Source organism: Branchiostoma floridae, chromosome 14 (assembly GCF_000003815.2).
Source record: "Branchiostoma floridae strain S238N-H82 chromosome 14, Bfl_VNyyK, whole genome shotgun sequence".
In the NCBI taxonomy this organism is placed as follows: Eukaryota; Metazoa; Chordata; class Leptocardii; order Amphioxiformes; family Branchiostomatidae; genus Branchiostoma; species Branchiostoma floridae.
Genome location: NC_049992.1, coordinates 11419657 through 11436187, shown reverse-complemented (window position 1 = coordinate 11436187; position 16531 = coordinate 11419657). Strand labels below are relative to the sequence as shown.

General features: G+C 40.5%; 2 protein-coding genes across 5 annotated transcripts; both read right to left on the bottom strand.

Annotated features, from left to right (window-relative positions):
- Positions 1-562: 562 nt before the first annotated feature.
- Positions 563-7201, bottom strand: LOC118431148. 2 transcript variants are annotated; one of them, XM_035842267.1, is made up of 15 exons: positions 7004-7200; positions 6094-6194; positions 5719-5811; positions 5207-5506; positions 5012-5107; positions 4610-4726; positions 4411-4500; positions 4061-4204; positions 3719-3874; positions 3275-3454; positions 3004-3135; positions 2590-2748; positions 2014-2169; positions 1457-1780; positions 563-1164 (listed from the first exon to the last, which is right to left on the bottom strand). In XM_035842267.1, the coding sequence occupies exons 2-15, from the start codon at positions 6140-6142 to the stop codon at positions 1028-1030; spliced, it is 2133 nt and encodes a 710-aa protein (XP_035698160.1). In that variant the 5' UTR covers positions 6143-6194; positions 7004-7200; the 3' UTR covers positions 563-1027. The 2 variants fall into 2 exon arrangements, with proteins under 2 accessions (XP_035698160.1, XP_035698159.1); XM_035842266.1 differs by having other exon boundaries at positions 5012-5506; positions 7004-7201.
- A 1004-nt stretch (positions 7202-8205) lies between these two features.
- Positions 8206-16531, bottom strand: LOC118431071. Of its 3 annotated transcripts, none has more exons than XM_035842152.1 (17): positions 16365-16531; positions 15110-15161; positions 14618-14704; positions 13796-14128; positions 13512-13643; positions 13242-13406; positions 12930-13013; positions 12612-12755; positions 12412-12480; positions 11715-11888; positions 11260-11439; positions 10801-10941; positions 10467-10625; positions 10049-10210; positions 9576-9707; positions 8897-9100; positions 8206-8534 (listed from the first exon to the last, which is right to left on the bottom strand). In XM_035842152.1, the coding sequence occupies exons 2-17, from the start codon at positions 15150-15152 to the stop codon at positions 8380-8382; spliced, it is 2364 nt and encodes a 787-aa protein (XP_035698045.1). In that variant the 5' UTR covers positions 15153-15161; positions 16365-16531; the 3' UTR covers positions 8206-8379. The 3 variants fall into 3 exon arrangements, with proteins under 3 accessions (XP_035698045.1, XP_035698046.1, XP_035698047.1); XM_035842153.1 differs by having other exon boundaries at positions 13512-13604; XM_035842154.1 differs by lacking the exon at positions 10801-10941.

Genomic DNA, 16531 nt, shown 5'->3' with positions numbered 1-16531 from the left:
GTTGTTCTGTTCTAGCTCGACCTTGGGCGATAAATTTAAACATGCCGAAGGTCTGGCAAACACGGGGATAACGATGTTATGAGTCATTATTGGGGAGAACTTAACTTGAGTTGATTGTCGTAAAGTGAACCATTAGTGTTAATATATAGAATAGAGAGAATATTTCAAATGACTTTTGAACATGAGTATTGACGATTTTTACATTGATCAGTATGCAGATATGAATTCATATACATTTGATATTCGTCACACATACAAACAGACGCAGACACAGACACGAGACGCATGCATACACACATACGCACACAAACACACAAACTTGCACATACACACACCAACACATAAACACACACAAACACACACACACAACATTCATAATTTTGTTTCACTTTATCACTGTAGTACTCATAAACACTTGAAGGGATTAAATATAGTTTTGAAAACAGCTGTTTAATACTTCATCAATATGACGAAAAACATGCTTTAGATCTATATATAGAACGAGATGAAACAGCCACATGTAATATATACATTGAAGTGCTCAAAAATAGCGGTAATTATTAAGGTATATCGTTAAAACGAACGATATGATATTTCTTTAATATTCGTGCCGAAAATAGCTAAATGTAGAATTATGCATATCTAAGAGAGAGAGAGTGTGTGTAAACTTTACAACGCCTGAATGTATAGTTTACATACACCTTCCCTTTTCATTTAAACATGCATAGATGAATTCAACAGGTTTTCTAATTAACGTTACATCAGTGTTTGTTTATAAGATTATAAGATTTGCGAGCCTGTTGACTCTTGCTGCAGAGATGAGTACATCCCTAGAATCAAGGTAAGGTACTGTAAAGAGAATTCCTTACGTCGATGGCAGTGTGTATTTTATAAAAACATTACTATACAATGTATCACAAAATGAAATGTGACAAGACTGTCAGTTGGAGGATTCCGGTTGTATATACCAACGTTAAGTTGTAACAGGTGATTCTTTGTCAGCACGTTATACATGTACTAGAACTGGTTAATCCCAGATCCCCTGAAAGGGGCCGAGGGTTGCCTTTCGGTCAGTCTTCTTCCTTCTTCTCTCAGTCTTTTTCCTTCCTGCTACTTTTGAGAACCAGTCGAGGTCTGACATCGAAAAACTCGAGTCCGAAAAGTCTATGAGTACAATAGAAAATACAAGAAAAGGGATAAGCGCCTCTTCCATTCTTATACATGGCAACAAAATTGAACATAGTAGAACACGTACATTTAAGAAGCCCACAGAAAACCTAACATGGAATTTCTAAGTACTATGTTTAATGACAATTGGTTGAAAGCTTAATAATTCCCGCAATGGCTAGCGCTGGGTTAACAAGTCCATATATATATATATTACTGATAGAAAAGATCTAATATGGCAGAAAACAAAGTTCAACCCAAATTAAAGAATAAGTCTGTCTGTCTGTACCTGAACTCAAATTAGAACCACGTCTTCGTTTGGTATTTTTGTTCCCTGGCCACCAGCTCACTGGTGGTACATTTAAGGTGTTCTGCTCGCTGTTTTTGTCGTAACTCTTACGCCGATACCCTTTCCTCCGACAGGCTGGTCCTGCCCAGCTAGGATCCGCCTTCTCATTTGACTCCGTACCGAAGAGGTCTTTTACAGCTGACCACCACGTTTGGGGCGAGAGCCAGCCCAACGTCTCCTTGTTATCTGTGTTTCTGTTTGACTTCTCGTCGGGAGGGGGAGAAATTGTCAATGACGGAAGCTTATCCATGAAACTGGGCGGTCCTGCAAAATACAGCGATGCACAATGATTGGAATGCTTGTGGAATTTTCACTATAAGTTGTCGCGGATATGTATTTTCTAGTTTGATTACAGTACAACTGTAAGCCATTACGTCATAACAAAACATGTAGGGAGGGTACTAGAAAGATGTGTACACTGGTAATACGTACCTTATCGCCACAACACATGTACGATTCCGAAAAACGGATAAGTTAGTGACATTCAATCCATTTACCTTTCCTTTCCTCTTGGTCTCTCCCGGTGTCTTCCCCTCCTGCCCAGCTGCCTGTGAGCACTGAACCGGCCGATTTACCCTCCTTGCCCGCCCGACCAGCCCTATCAGAAGGCATCCAAAATGACCGTACTCTGTTAACCAGGAAACCCAGAGGTCCTGTGGAGACAAATTTTCACAATTTACTTTTAGATATCAAAACTAGAATTCAATGAGCACTAACCTTAGAGTCAATGACAAATCCTACTCATAGTGACAGGTTAGCAGCCAATCAGAAGCGTCTCTCCCATGCATGCCAAACACTTTCGATAATATTTTGTTGTTCTGTATGTAGCTTCGTACTACATTTGTCTATAGAGATAGTAGAGTAGTATGTTGACATACATTGTACATTGTTCGATTGTTAGTCAATAAAGTAATTCTTACCTTATCATATGTCCAATCGATAGTCGATAGGGACGATAGGGACGATAGGTACGATAGGGACAGATAACTAGACCTCACATAATTCATAACAGGATACACAGAGAATAACAATTATGTTGAATGTTGTACTACGATAAAACATAGAGAATCTACCTGAGTCTTCTGTGGCATTGCTTTTGTCCCTTTCCGTGTCCTCACCTCCTACCCAGCTGCTGATTGGTGGTTTTCTCTGGTCTCCGTCCCATCCGAACTGTTCTCGTGTCCCACGTGGACTGTCTCCCCAGAGAGATTCCTTTAGACTATTTATAAATCCTTGAGAAAGAATCATTCTTTTATTAACACAATCAACAAAACATCATCGTGAAAACGAGACCTGGGGTAACGTTCTTATTGTTTGTAAATGTTCATTGAACGTCAATCATCGAAATCCTCGAGAAAATGTTGTTAATCAAAGTCTTGAAGGATGCTGTTGCAACAATGCAAGCACAGTTAGCAGAGTTAGCAAAGTTATGTTGTACAGTGTATTAAACACATTATGCTACTATCGTTCAGGTACTAGGTCATCACCTGAGTTCCCGGCATCCCTGTGACTTCCGGTGTCTTCCCCGCCCTCCCAGCTGCCCACGAAGGCAGGCCGTCGCTTCTCTGACTCACCAGTCGTCCATGAGGCAAAGAACTTTTTACATCTGTCCAGTAAACCTTGATAGACAAAACGTTCTAATCAGTGCCTAATGACAAAGATATCCTCAATATTGCCAAACCTTAAAACGTTATCTAAGGCTTTAAAAAGCGGAAAATGTCCCTAAAGTGTAAAATATAATATTTCTGTGCAACGTACTTGAATTCTCCTCTTGTTTCTTTCCTGCATCCTCTCCGATGACCATATTGTGCACGATACTTGGGATGTGATCCTCGTACCTACCCCGGTCTTCTACGGTGCTTTTTTCGGGAATCCGAAGGAATGTTTTAGCCCCAGTCACAAAACCAGAGAGTATGTTGGCTCCTGCTCCTATTGGTTCTGTCATTGAAGAGAACGTATGAGTGGATTTACAGTTACTGAGAATTCACACTGACCCTCGAAGCTTACAACTGCCTATGACTCTATTTGAGATGTTTAAGTAAATATATCACTTGTTATGTGTTATATGTAAGCGGACACCAAAAAATGTTATATATTATGCTAACTAGGTGGAGACATCATTACTGGCACACAATCCCAACAGTAATATACGGCTGCGTTACTGTACAGTGCACTAACTAAAGAACAAAGATCTGCTCTTACGTGAACTTCGTCGTCTGCTGGTATTGTCCTCTCCTGCCTTGAAGCTTCCCATAATGACAAGGTTCTCGTCAGAAAGTTTTTCATCTGAGCTGTCCTCCACATACTCCATAGGTGGGGCATTGTAGAGGAGCCTCTCAGCTACACCCGATACTCTTTCTTGAAGACAAAAGACAGGGTAAGAACGATAAAGCTTCTTGATGTTAGAGATGCATGCTAGGCAAAGTCAGCAACTCAAAATTGTTACAGAGTCCATTTTTTTTCTTCCAGAGTGTTGACAGTACACAGTTTGTGAGCTGAAGTCAAGAAAGATAATATACATGTACTACCCAAGCTTGCACGTACCTTTGTTTCTCTTTTTCTTATTGGAGCTGCCCTTGTCATCTTTGCACTGCTGTTTCGCCCAGGGTTTCGTACTACGTAGACGTTCTGCTACCCTCCTGTCGATTGTTGGCGCTGTGTGCTTCCTCTTATTGTCATTGCCAATAACTGAAAATGTATGTGATTAAATCATTTAGTTTAGTAGCAATGATAATATACCATTTTAGTGACTAAATGTACACAACATGTGTACCAGCCATATACACTATAAGAACCGGTTTAACAGTGGTAAAGATGGTAAGATAATGTCTAGTATAATGTCTGCACATAATTTCAGGATGTAGTCCCTCAAGAACAACCTTACCAACACGTGCCTTCTTTCTTAACGTAACACCTAACATCCAGATCTGACATCTGCAACGCCGACATGCTAGAAGTCTCCTGGTCCAGGAGTCTCACAGGGCCTGGAACACAGAGGAAACACGCAAGTGTTAAACACATCAAGGAATTATTTCCTGTACTATACTAGCTGGCAACATGTTGATATCGCAAAAGTAACGAGTAGGTACTTACCGTACATGTCTTCCACGCTGGTATTGCTGATACAAAAATCTGATGCAGAACCACGAATATTGGACCAATATTCGTCTGATGTAGACCGGCAAATCTTAGGCATTCCTGTTGGAGACCCTATCCAGCAAAAACATGGTGACTGTATTAATGATGCTTATAACGAATGTTACGAATTCGTCTATATTGTTTTCGGTAGCCGTGCATATGTTCAGGAACAAAATGTCATATTGATATGAAGCTGTTGTAACGTTATATGTTCGCGGTAAAAATTGAGTTGAGACACAATAAATACAGCTTTTTCCTCATCTAACTAGCAAGCAAGGAAGGAAGAAAAGTACATCATGATGATTTTCGTATTCAGACTATTATTGAGACGCATAAATCTATCATCCTGTAACTCACGTATCCCGCTTTCATCATAGCTGATGTCGAAGTCAGACAGTGAACGCCGCAGACCGGGGGATTTGCGGTTCCTTGGCAACATCCTTACCCTGCATTCTAGTTTGAAAAAAATAAAACATATCGATGGACAATTTGGTAATTTCGACACAACACTTACGAGTACATTAAAAAAACATACACTTGCTCTATACCCACCCTCTTCTACATCTCCATCACTTCCATTGCCGCTACTGTAGATGAGCGATTGTTCGCTGTCCTCACTTTCAGTGCCATCATCCTCAAGCCAACAGACTGCGACGTCATCTCTATGCTCATCCTGCTTGTTGTTCGACGTTTTTCCAGTGCATATGTCCCTCCCTTCGGCATCATCTACCATTTCATATTCCTGCCTGTCAACTTCTACATAATTTGCACACTTGGTACTCGGATTTCGGCGTCGGACGAAGTCTCCTGGATTCCTGAGACAACATTGTTGTTGAGTGCTGAGCCGTATGACTGAAAAAGAAAGTCAGAACACTCACTCTTTCATTTATTCTGAAAGCATAATCGCACATAAGCATTTAACTTGCACATATGCAATTGCAAAGCCTATTATACTGTGCTGTATTCATCATTCCATGTGCTAGGATAGCAATATTTTTGCACGAAAAGGATCATCGTTCTTTTAAGGTTGCGATGATGTGAAAATACCATAATCATGTTCTTACCTTTGTGTTTCCTTTTTCCTGTACTGTGTGAATTTGTCCGGAAACGCCGAGTCCTGGAGCGGCCGTTACTGTTATTCTTAACATTCTCAGGTCCTTGGGACAATAAGTAAATTATGATTGAGAATGAACGGAAACACAGCTCTCGTTTTGTACAACAATTTCCAACTCAAGCCTGACTATATTTCTGCGTAAATTCACAACTACACATTTTAATTGTTTTTCGTGTCAATGCAGGACAAGCATTATGTAAAAGTTAATCTACCAATTGACAAAACGACGCTTGCTTTGTGAGATAATCATTATGTCCTTCCTTCAGTGTGCTAAGTGAATTAACAGAAACAGACAAATCATGTGGAAATAAAGACTAGCACTTACTTTTAACCACCTCTCGGACTCTCTCACCGCCATCTTGTTTGTTACCCATGCATGAAAAATCTTGTGGAAGGGGACGTGTTGTCTTGTCCTCTTTCTTTCTGCTAAATGTGGATAATCAGGTTTCAGTATACGTTTGTTTGTTTGTTTGTTTGAACCTTTATTTATTCATGAGAAGCTCAAATCGGCCAGCAGGCCGCTTTTCATTGAGGTCATGAGGTTACGTAGACATGAATGTGAAAAAAGATAGTTGAATAGGATACTTTTGCATTGACATAGGCATCCATAGGTATATGACAAGTTTCAGTAATGCATTAACGATAATGTCATGCTATTACTCGGGATAATAGAGTGATCACCCGTGCTTACAGTGTTTACAGTGTTAGGATAGTTTGAATTGCTCTTTAAGTGCAATATACGGTGAACAGAAGGGTACGCTGAAAAATCACGGAAGATAAGTCTTATTTTTGACGTTATCACACCTTTACAGTTATGATTAAGGCCCGAACGTGAACAGGATGTTTGGGTGAATTAAGAAAGGCCTTAATTATATGTTGGCACTTGTTTAACCTCAGGACAAACGTCACAATGTTGACACGTTTGGCCTCAGGGTCACAGCTCTTTTGTACGGGTTCTAGAGTGTAATACTGTTTCTACTATCGAAATATCCACTACTGTATCAACACCATAATTACCAACAGAATTAACCCGTTCTTGATGGTAGAATGCCTTTTCAAAAGTAGAATACATACGTTACAATTGCGTATTGATTACAAGGTCAACATTGGAGCAGTCATCAGTCAGTTTGTCACCTAATCGGTCATGCAAAAAAAGACGTTTCATTCCATGAAGCTTCTCATATTTTCTGTTACATCTTGTAAACGTTGTAACAAGTAGTAACTGCTTGCCTTACCTGGGCAGTTATGTTGTGCATAAATTCCTCTGAACACGTCGTGTGAAGATGTAAACACATGTATGGATTGAAAGTAAGATACACCACTGATAAGTGCCATGAACCTTGACCTCTTTTGTTTATCTTGTCATTCCAGTGCATGCAGGGTAACCTCAGAAAAAAATACGCCTTAGGAGCCAATGTCACTTATCTGACGTAGACGCAGAAGGTCCAAAAGGAGTCTTTTCAAAACAAAGTTAAAAGTCCTTTGTTGGTAAATGTTAAGGGTTTTGGCTATTTCATTTTGTTAGAAGAAAATGTCTTTTATCCATATTTGTAGTGTCCGTTAAACTGTCGAAGAAGCGAAGTTCGCATGTCATCAAGTCTTGTTTATCGAGAACAAAGGTTATCAGGTTGTGTGAGTTTTCCATGGACTAAACCTCATGTAGGAGACTTTTCGCAGCCTGATTCTTCTATATGTTTGGATAGGACTACTTTTTGCTCTTTTCAAATCAGCGTGTGTACTTCATTATGGTCGGCCTGCAGTTTTAGGTGTATACTAAGGACTAAGAGAAGTTTGTAGTAGCGATATAGCACTAGACCTGAACAGGGTCAATAAACAAACATGTCAGGTTTATGTTATTCTGGAACGCCAACTGGTTGAGTTGGGTGTAGGCCGCTGTTGGAATGTTGCCAGATAACCCCAAGCACATTTTGGAGGAGCACAATCAGAATGATCTCGTATATTAATGTTCAAATGTCACTCGGTTGGACAACAAACATCGTTTTAGTTTGGGACCTACCATGTCAAAGTCATTATTTCCAAGTCAATGACAAACATCCCATTCGATTTAAGTGCACAAATAGTCTCCGACGCCAGTTACACTACACAGTGACTACGTGAATACGCACCAGATTTTTGTTTGCTTGAAATTGAACTTTAAGATAGTCAACATGAAATGAAGTAATACCCCTCCCCTTATGACGATTGGCGGTATCAAGCTTTACGCCCCCTTGCGTGTTATAGTCATGTGGCATGTAGTCATTATAGGTAACCAGTGAAGACATAACCTGGTATCCAGCCGTATTATAGCTCCCGAGTATCTTCTATCTTCTGCGCAAATACGTATTTGCGGGGAGGATAGAAGAGACTCGGGAGCTATAATACGGCTGGTAACCAGGTTAGTGAAGACAATTAAAAAATACACTCACTCTCGAATATCAACTGTTGTATTCCACATATAAGCGTTGTTCTTTATTGACATAAGATCAAGAATATTAAAGAAAAATGTCACGTATCATTGTGCCTTGAGGTCTCTTTTGTATTCTAGATTCCGGTATTTTCTTCAATAAATCATGATAAAATCGGTGTCTACGAATAGGACTGACCATGTTTGTCAGGAAAGGAATGAGAACAGGGAGTTCTTATCCTTGGGTCTAGGGGAATATCCTCTCATGCCACAAGGGTGTCTTCCTTGTGGTTTCTGGCTGTTCAGCACCTGGTTCAGGCCGAGATAATCCAGGAATGAGCCTTCCTGTTCTGAACGGGTCCCTGTTAAAGATACAAAACTGTCAAAATCGAACATGTGCAAGTTGGAATCTACCATCTTTGCAACATGTAACATAACTTCTTAAATGGTCCCTTCAAGTATTGATAAAAGAAAGAAAGGTCTACGTATCTGATACACATCCCAAAACAGTAAAGCGCAAATGTAGGATGCAAAACTCACCACCCAAACTGTAATGGTGGCTTTCCTCTCTGTTGATATTTTCATTAAGTACTTCCACGAAACTGTGCCCGGTTGGCTTGTGGCTATAGTTAAGCTTATTTTTTCTTTGATTTGCTCCGATCCATATCAGCAACTCGACACATCTCTACCCTTACAAAGAATTCAAATGGGTAAAATAATATACCTCTCTTCTGCCCACCGCTACTGCTGTTGTCACTGCCTTTATTTTGGGCCTTGTTTCTCCATTTATCGAACGCATTTCTCGCACTACCCATTCCAGTCCATTGATCTAAAACACTTCGGGTTTTCTCGGCATTTTCGTCTCTTTTGTTGTCTCCCCATGGGTTTTGCATGGTGTTTTGTAGATTTTGTATCCAGCTTGGGGATTCTGAAAAAATGATACATCATGATGCTAGCTTTAACGCTATCATGGAATTCAGAACTCTTCATCAGCTAATGAGAAAATAAGGGAAAGGCAAATTAATTCATGTTGAAACTGACAGCTTATTGCACCACACACCTGATATCTATACTATAGCACCCTAACCACTGCTATGGGAACATACATCAGCAAAAAGAAGTCGAGAGAGGCCATAGGTCAGCTTCATTTACAAGTTAAGGTCAGAACTTGTACGTGAATGAAATGAAGTCCCCAATGTAGTATATGGTTAAGTGGAGGACGCTCCTTACTTTGGTTCGGGATTGACTTTAAAACATGCATTTGGTTCATGTGACGAAATGAATAAACAAAATCTGTTGTCTCAGTCAAACCAACATATCTGTCCCAGTATCACTAGTTGATTGAAACACAGGAGCACATTAATAGAGGCATGTTTTGTATGAACGTTTTCAAAACCTTTTACCGTTTGCTTCATTGTCCTTTCGCCCCGTCCACCATTGGTCTGGAGAAAACCAGCTATGATCATCCCTTTGTTTACCAGAATCATCATTCGTAGAAATAAATGATGGCAGGTAGTCCCTGAAGCTGGAAGGTGCTGTACATCAAGTTTAACAACATTTAGTTCTATAAAGTATTGGTCTTATCACAAAATGATTCGTAATTAGTTCAACAAATTATACAATACAACAATTGGGCCTAGATTATTGGCTGCACTTCACAGCTGAATAAAGAATGGTCAAATCACTGTAAATGACAGATTAAATGAAAGTCATCGTCAACGTACGGCAGACTGATTATATAGAAATGTTGAAAACTGTAGTACGAGCTATAATAATCTATTAGCATCACCGAGGCTTCATAAACAGCACTGACCAAGCACCAGCATCAACTATGAACGCTTGCCATTCGGAATAAATACAAGTAACTACAACACACCACTTGTACCGCCCTTTCTGTTTCTGCCTGTAGTCTCTCCTGACACAAACGTTCCGGTGAAGACCGGACTGACCGGTTCATCCTCCCCTCCGTACGGACCAGGATCCTCACCAGATGACATCCGGAACGACCGCCTCAGGCTACCCAAGAAACCTAAGGGTCCTGAGGTAAACCAGAAACTGTTGAATACTTAGAATGGATTTTAGGATTCGTTGGGAACTTCAAATTCAATGCTTAGAATTGAATTTTTAGAATGGCGTTCCAATGTGAGATGAGACCTCAGTACACACAAAGAAATATTTTGCTAGTTCTTACAACAAGCCGTAAAATACACTCACCTACGCATCTTTTATCAACACGGTTATGATAACAAATCTTGTTATTAGTTCTCTGGGAAAATTTTGAATAGAGCAAACACCTGGTTCATCTGTAGACTTCCTCCCAGAGTCCTCTCCTCCTGCCCAGCTCCCCAGCAAACCAGGAGGATCTGTTGTTCCTCCTTTCCTACCAGGGTGCTGTTTTGTCTCATCCATGCGCGCTGACGACAGGAGAGATTCCTTCAGACTGTGTATAAGACCTGGAGCCGAACAGATTAACAGTTTTATTGTTTAACTATTAGTCTTCACAAGAGGCATTAGAACTTGATCAAAGTGACAACACACAGAATGCGACGAATAGTTACTGATCTTCATCTAAACTTTCTTGGTCATATCTCCATAACTACACGTAGTATGTGACAAGATAGTTGTAACCTGAATCGTTAACTGTCTCCTGTCGTCCTGCATCCTCCCCTCCCACCCAGCTGCCATGGATAACGTGTTCTCCCTGTTTTCTTCCTTTCGAGTCGTCACCAAAAAAACTATTGAAGCGTCCCTTCAAGTTGTCCATGAAGCCTAGAAGTGGAATGACCAAGACGCTATAAACAACTTTAGGTAGAATAAATGATTTCTTTGGGCCGGAAGTGGGTACAGGATTATTTTTCCAGGAAATGCCTACAATAAATTGTTTAGTAACGTTACACATGGGGATTAATTTTCTGTCGATCATCTTATAACTGTACGGCTATATCTTTACAAATATTTAGTCCCAGCAAGGATATCCATTGATTGAGCAGTGACTGCACAATGACCGTATTCTCTTCTTAATTTGCCAGTTTACGATCCGAAGATAACAGGAAAAGAGTTTTAATGAGGTACGCCAGTGGAACCCACCTGAGTCGTCATTTTTCTTACTCTCCGTGTATTGTCGTGTTGCCCAACCCTGGATGAGATCAGGAAGATGGTCTGTGTACGTTGTCTCTCCTTCCTTCACCTCCTCACCAGGAATCCCGAGCGACTGTTTGACACTGTCCACAAGGCCTGTCACTATCTTAGCTCCTGCTCCGATGGGTTCTAAAGAAACATTTTGATACTGATGATAATCATAGAATGAAGAACTTAAGGATATGTTACATGCTTTGTTTTAAAAGCCAAGAGGAGAGAGAAATTTTGACTTTGAAAAATGTGTACCGAAACTGCCATCTCTTCATCTGAACTATCACCAGTGCTCCAAGTTCTGAACTGTTCGAAGATGTACTAAGCTTTAAAACAATGAAGGCTGTGCTATTCTAACATTAAAACTATCAACTATCCTAACAAATAAGAGTAATACAACTTATATCTTTAACCTGTTGGTGTTCGACCGTCTTTCCCTTTTCTTCCTGTGTCCTCTCCCGCCTTGAAGCTTCCCAAGATAACAAGGTTTTCATCGGATATCTTTCCCTCAGAGCAATCCTCTGCGTACTCGACAGGTGGAACATTGTATAGAAACTGTTCATGGCGGGTAGGGCTGGTATTGTAAGCTGAAGATAAAGTATAAAGACGCTATTTTATAGACATGAAGCCGTAAAAGGAAGTGCCATAGTCACCTGACAACAATGAAGTACCGGGTTATGTGATGGGATCTTTTCAGCGAAGCTATTGAATCTGGTTGAAGCATGTGCGTACAGATAATATTAAAAGTCATGTCTTCTATTCAGGACTACCATAGTAAAAATGGCGACTATCTATATTACTTTCCATGCATGCCAAGGTTAGGATGCGGTCAGTTTTGACGTGCTATTTAGCTTTTTTCTCGGGATGTCTGTTTTATTAGGTTTTCTTTTTGTCCGCGTGCAGACGGATCTTTACCCTTGGCCAAAATGGTATCTACTGAAAATCTGTGTCAATCGGAAGGAAGTGCAGAACCTGTAATTCCCGGTAGGACAAGAGTTCGAGAAAAACTTATAGGTACTGATACTTTTAAGGTTTTAACCTGGCATGAACAGTGCTGGAGTTAAGCATCATTGATGGCGTGCAGGCATATGTAACAGCTTTGTGAGATACCTCTGTTGGTGGCGTGGTAGCTGACATCAACATCAGACATGGAGCGACGGAGATTGGAAGGCATACCAACTGCAGGTGAACAGGCATGTGATTGAAATGATATTAGTTTTGTATCAACTTCATTTCAACACCATAGATACTAGTAGAGATTTATCATTATTGATATTGGCTGATAATAATCATGAAATTAAGATACTTACATCTTCTTCTGTGGTCGCGTGTTCTATTGTGCTTCCGCCGATCGTCTGTTTCCACTGCTTCAGCATCTTTGAATATCGCGTCCTTGGGATCATTGTCCACCGGTATAGGCCTTCTGGTAGGGCGGTGTCGGGGGCTGGTGTGCCCTGTGTAGGTTATAATTGGATCACCATCATACTAACATGTGCTATATCATATGTATTTCAGAATGAAGTAGCTATGTTAGTTACAAAAGACACGAATCCTTGCAAATGGTAACAAGAATCGCAAAGGTATTGTTTTCATCTACAAAGCAAAAGCTGTAGGAAAAACAAAATCACCTTTCCTGTTGCCACGGTAACTTACGTCTACGTCTGACAAGGATCGTCTTAAGGTTGAAGAGACTTGACCATCGCCAGGCCGCCCTGGAAGACAGTATCAATCATACATCCAAAATATGAAGTTGCCGAAAAGAATTTGACAGCCATAGTGCCATAAATATACAATGGTACGTATTATTGGAATGTTAAGTTGTCACTGTAAATTGTTTCATTGCAACCTTTTTAAAAAGCATATCGGATGAATTGTATGAATAGAAATATACAGATTATTTGACATTTTTGGAGGCACGACCTTGGACCAGGTGTACTCACTCTTCCTCCTTGCTTTAACAGGACTTCTGGGTGAAGCGTCCATTTCGTCTTCAATCATTCGCTCTCGGAAATCCTGCTTCATCAAATATGGACTTCTCTTTTCCGACGGTATATGTTTCTTGTATGGTGAAGATCTATGACCGTCATTTGGATCCCAAAACTCTCCTGTATGGAAACATGGATTATGTCAATTTCAGCTCAGAAGAGAAAGTGGTTCGTCTGTCTGCATACGTAGAAAAATGATCAGTACTGAACATGTTGTCAACTTACCCCTCCCTCTTCCTCTGTAGCTGACGTTCACATCGGATTTCGAACGTCTCAGTTTATAAGATTTGCGAAGCCGGGATGTGCCTATCGTGGTTTCTGGGGGGAGGATATTGCAAGCTGCAATGTCAGTATAGTCTATAATAAATAGGGTACAAGAAAAATGATTCTGTAGTTATGTAACAACCGACATTGGCTGCAAATGTAGCGTATGTGTTACAGACTGTAAATTTCAAACGTATCAAAATACTAACTGGAACTTTTATCCAACCTTTTCCACAGCGACGTACCTTTTAAATCATCGTATCCTGTAACACATTCCCTGGGTCTCCGGGACCCATGTCTCCAGCAGTCTTCGTCTTCTTCTTGACTGTCCAGATTGACTGGGGTTTCAGCGGAAGTAGATGATCTTGAATCCAGGTCTTGAATCCCATCTTCATTTTTATTTGGCGAATTTTGCAGTTTGTACTTTTTTGTGGCACCATTTTCGCCTTCAACGTATTCAGTACTATTGTAAAATGTTTTAATCTCCCTGGCTTTGGCACTTACTTTAATTTGTCTGCTGACATCTTTATTTTTTAGATTTCTCTGGGAAAGTGTTTGTTGGGTACTAAGTTTGGTAACTGTGAGATAAGGAAAAAAGAAAATTACTTCAAAATTTCAGAAATAATCCATGTTGATACAGGTAGAAAGAAATGATAACCAAATTTATCACCACCATCAAGAGTAGGGGTTCTTCCCGGTGTGATTGGATCAAATAAATCTGTCCGGATATACAGCTTGAACTGTTCAGTACAAATCTGGTGTGTTACGCTTCGGTTTATCGGATATGCAAAACAAACAAACAAACAAATACTTAATCTATGGAATGTCTTTCACTCTGGAGTTACATATGTTCCTTAAGACGATTTCTTTGCAAGGAAAAGTCATGGAAAAAGTTTTGACTAAGGAATTTGTTGGGCCGGACCTAAGCACCTCCCCGCTAAATGTTATACACCCCTTATCTTCTTGTTTACCTGGCCCACAAATATTGCTGACGAAAGAGACTTAGAACACCAAGAAGGTTTACTAAATTGTTTACTGAAACGTTCCCTTGACCGTAAGTGACGTACCTCTCAAGTTTCTCCTGCTCCCGACATCCGATCTTGCACGCCTAATTCTGGACCGGCCAGGGTATCCATTTTTCCTTCCCTGGGGACCTGAAAATGGTCAAAGGTCATGATCATGGCACTGTTCAATCACAAGACGGTCGTGACAATGCATAGGAACCTTTGTGTGGCCAACCTAACTAAGTTTAAAGATAATGCAAAAACACCGGTATCAGAAATTTGGGTTAATACGTTAATAGGGACCTTTTCTTTCTTTTCGATTTATGTTCAGCCAACAGAATCGGTTGAATGTAGTCTGTGTAACACAAACTCCGCTGTCCAGGCCTGTAACTGGCCCCTCCCCGGCGGAGGTTTGTTGGGCTGCTATAAGTGAGATTTAATCAGGCTAGGTTGAATCGTGATACATATGACTATGTACAACTGTCGTGCAATAAAGTTCATTTCATTTCAATATATGAGCACGGAGTCTTTGGAGAAAAATGGTCCAACACTTACCGTTTCTTGAACGCTGCACTTTCCCGGCTTGGTTGTTGCCCATAATGACATTCTGGACAGATAAAACGGCTAGTCAGTCACCGACATGACATTAAGGTACATTGTAGATCAGCAGTGTGAGGCGTTAACAGACTTAACTTAAAAGTAGTGTTTTACGCAGCGTGGTGTAAGCAAAATCCCCAGTTCCTTTCTCATTCTTTGCAGTGTTACATTGTATTCTGGTCAAGGTGCGTGTATACATAATGGAATTTTAGAATTCCGTCACAGAACGAGTGGGAAATTGTTGACTACCTGTTCACACATTTCAATGTGAAAACTTTTCCTGTGTGTGTGTGTGTGTGTGTGTGTGTGTGTGTGTGTGTGTGTGTGTGTGTGTGTGTGTGTATGTGTGTGTGTGTGTGTGTGTGTCTGTGTCTGTGTCTGTCTGTGTCTGTCTGTATCTGTGTGTCTGTGTGTCTGTGTCTGTGTGTGTGTGCGTGTGTGTGCGTGTGTGTGCGTGTGTGTGTGTGTGTGCGCATGTGTGTGTGTGTGCATTCATTAATTAATCATTATTATCATCCACTACTATTTTCTGCATCAGCAGTCCTTGAAACGTTGGTACGCGGTGTCTAGGGTATACATCCAATATAGGTCAGCTTCAGCCCCCTTGGGCACTATTTCACACATTTTCTGTAAGCGTTATCTACCATTGGGATCAGTTATCTTTTGTACCGACCCGTTCCATGTTTACCAAGCTACTGTTTTACCTATGCAAGTATTCGTAAAATGTATGCAAGCATGGTTCTATATCATTCTGTGTGACATATCTCGTTGGTTTTCGGTGATGTTTCCAATGAGTGGGTTTAGATTCATTGACTAACAATGGAACTTTAAGCCCCCATTCAGAAGTTAAGATAAGTCAGCTTTAGAAGTCTGAATCGGGTCAGTAGTTTTCAGAAAGACTAATTATCATTCCAATTGTCGGGCGACATGAAGCGACTAGTACATGTTTTTAACTGACGTTTATTCAAACCACGATACTTTATATCACCTAAGGACGGTGACTAGTATGATTAGATTACTGAGGTGAGGTGAGTCAAGTGTTAAATATGGTTGACTAGGTGGATAAGATAGGTTTATTGGCGATGTTTACAACAAGAACAACAATAGTAGCAACGTCAATTACACAACAACAACTGTGACTTGAACAGCGACTACTCATACCAAAACGGGAACCAACCAACACAGCAGCAACAACGTTTAACATTATACTCACCTACAGTTCCCGAACCAACCTGCGTGACGTCTGTACCAGGCTGTGGTGGAATCGCCTCTTGAAAACTCTCGTCGTTTCTTTCTTCAGATAGTTGACTATACTGCGACTTGTTGCGTGTGACCCTCATGACCTAAAATCTGGCTAATCAGTCCCATCATGCACCGCCG

What these genes read in the sequence shown, in the direction of transcription:
- LOC118431148 (XM_035842266.1), bottom strand. Translation starts at nt 6,142, where the DNA reads ATGGGTAACAAACAAGATGGCGGTGAGAGAGTCCGAGAGGTGGTTAAA. An exon ending in CTATGATGAAAGCGGGATAC is followed by an intron (nt 4,727 to 5,011) that starts GTGAGTTACAGG and finishes TTTGCTGGATAG; the next exon opens with GGTCTCCAACAGGAATGCCT. An exon ending in CAATGCCACAGAAGACTCAG is followed by an intron (nt 2,170 to 2,589) that starts GTAGATTCTCTA and finishes TTGTCTCCACAG; the next exon opens with GACCTCTGGGTTTCCTGGTT.
- LOC118431071 (XM_035842152.1), bottom strand. Translation starts at nt 15,152, where the DNA reads ATGGGCAACAACCAAGCCGGGAAAGTGCAGCGTTCAAGAAACG. An exon ending in TAAGAAAAATGACGACTCAG is followed by an intron (nt 10,942 to 11,259) that starts GTGGGTTCCACT and finishes TTCCACTTCTAG; the next exon opens with GCTTCATGGACAACTTGAAG. An exon ending in TAGCGGTGGGCAGAAGAGAG is followed by an intron (nt 8,535 to 8,896) that starts GTATATTATTTT and finishes TATCTTTAACAG; the next exon opens with GGACCCGTTCAGAACAGGAA.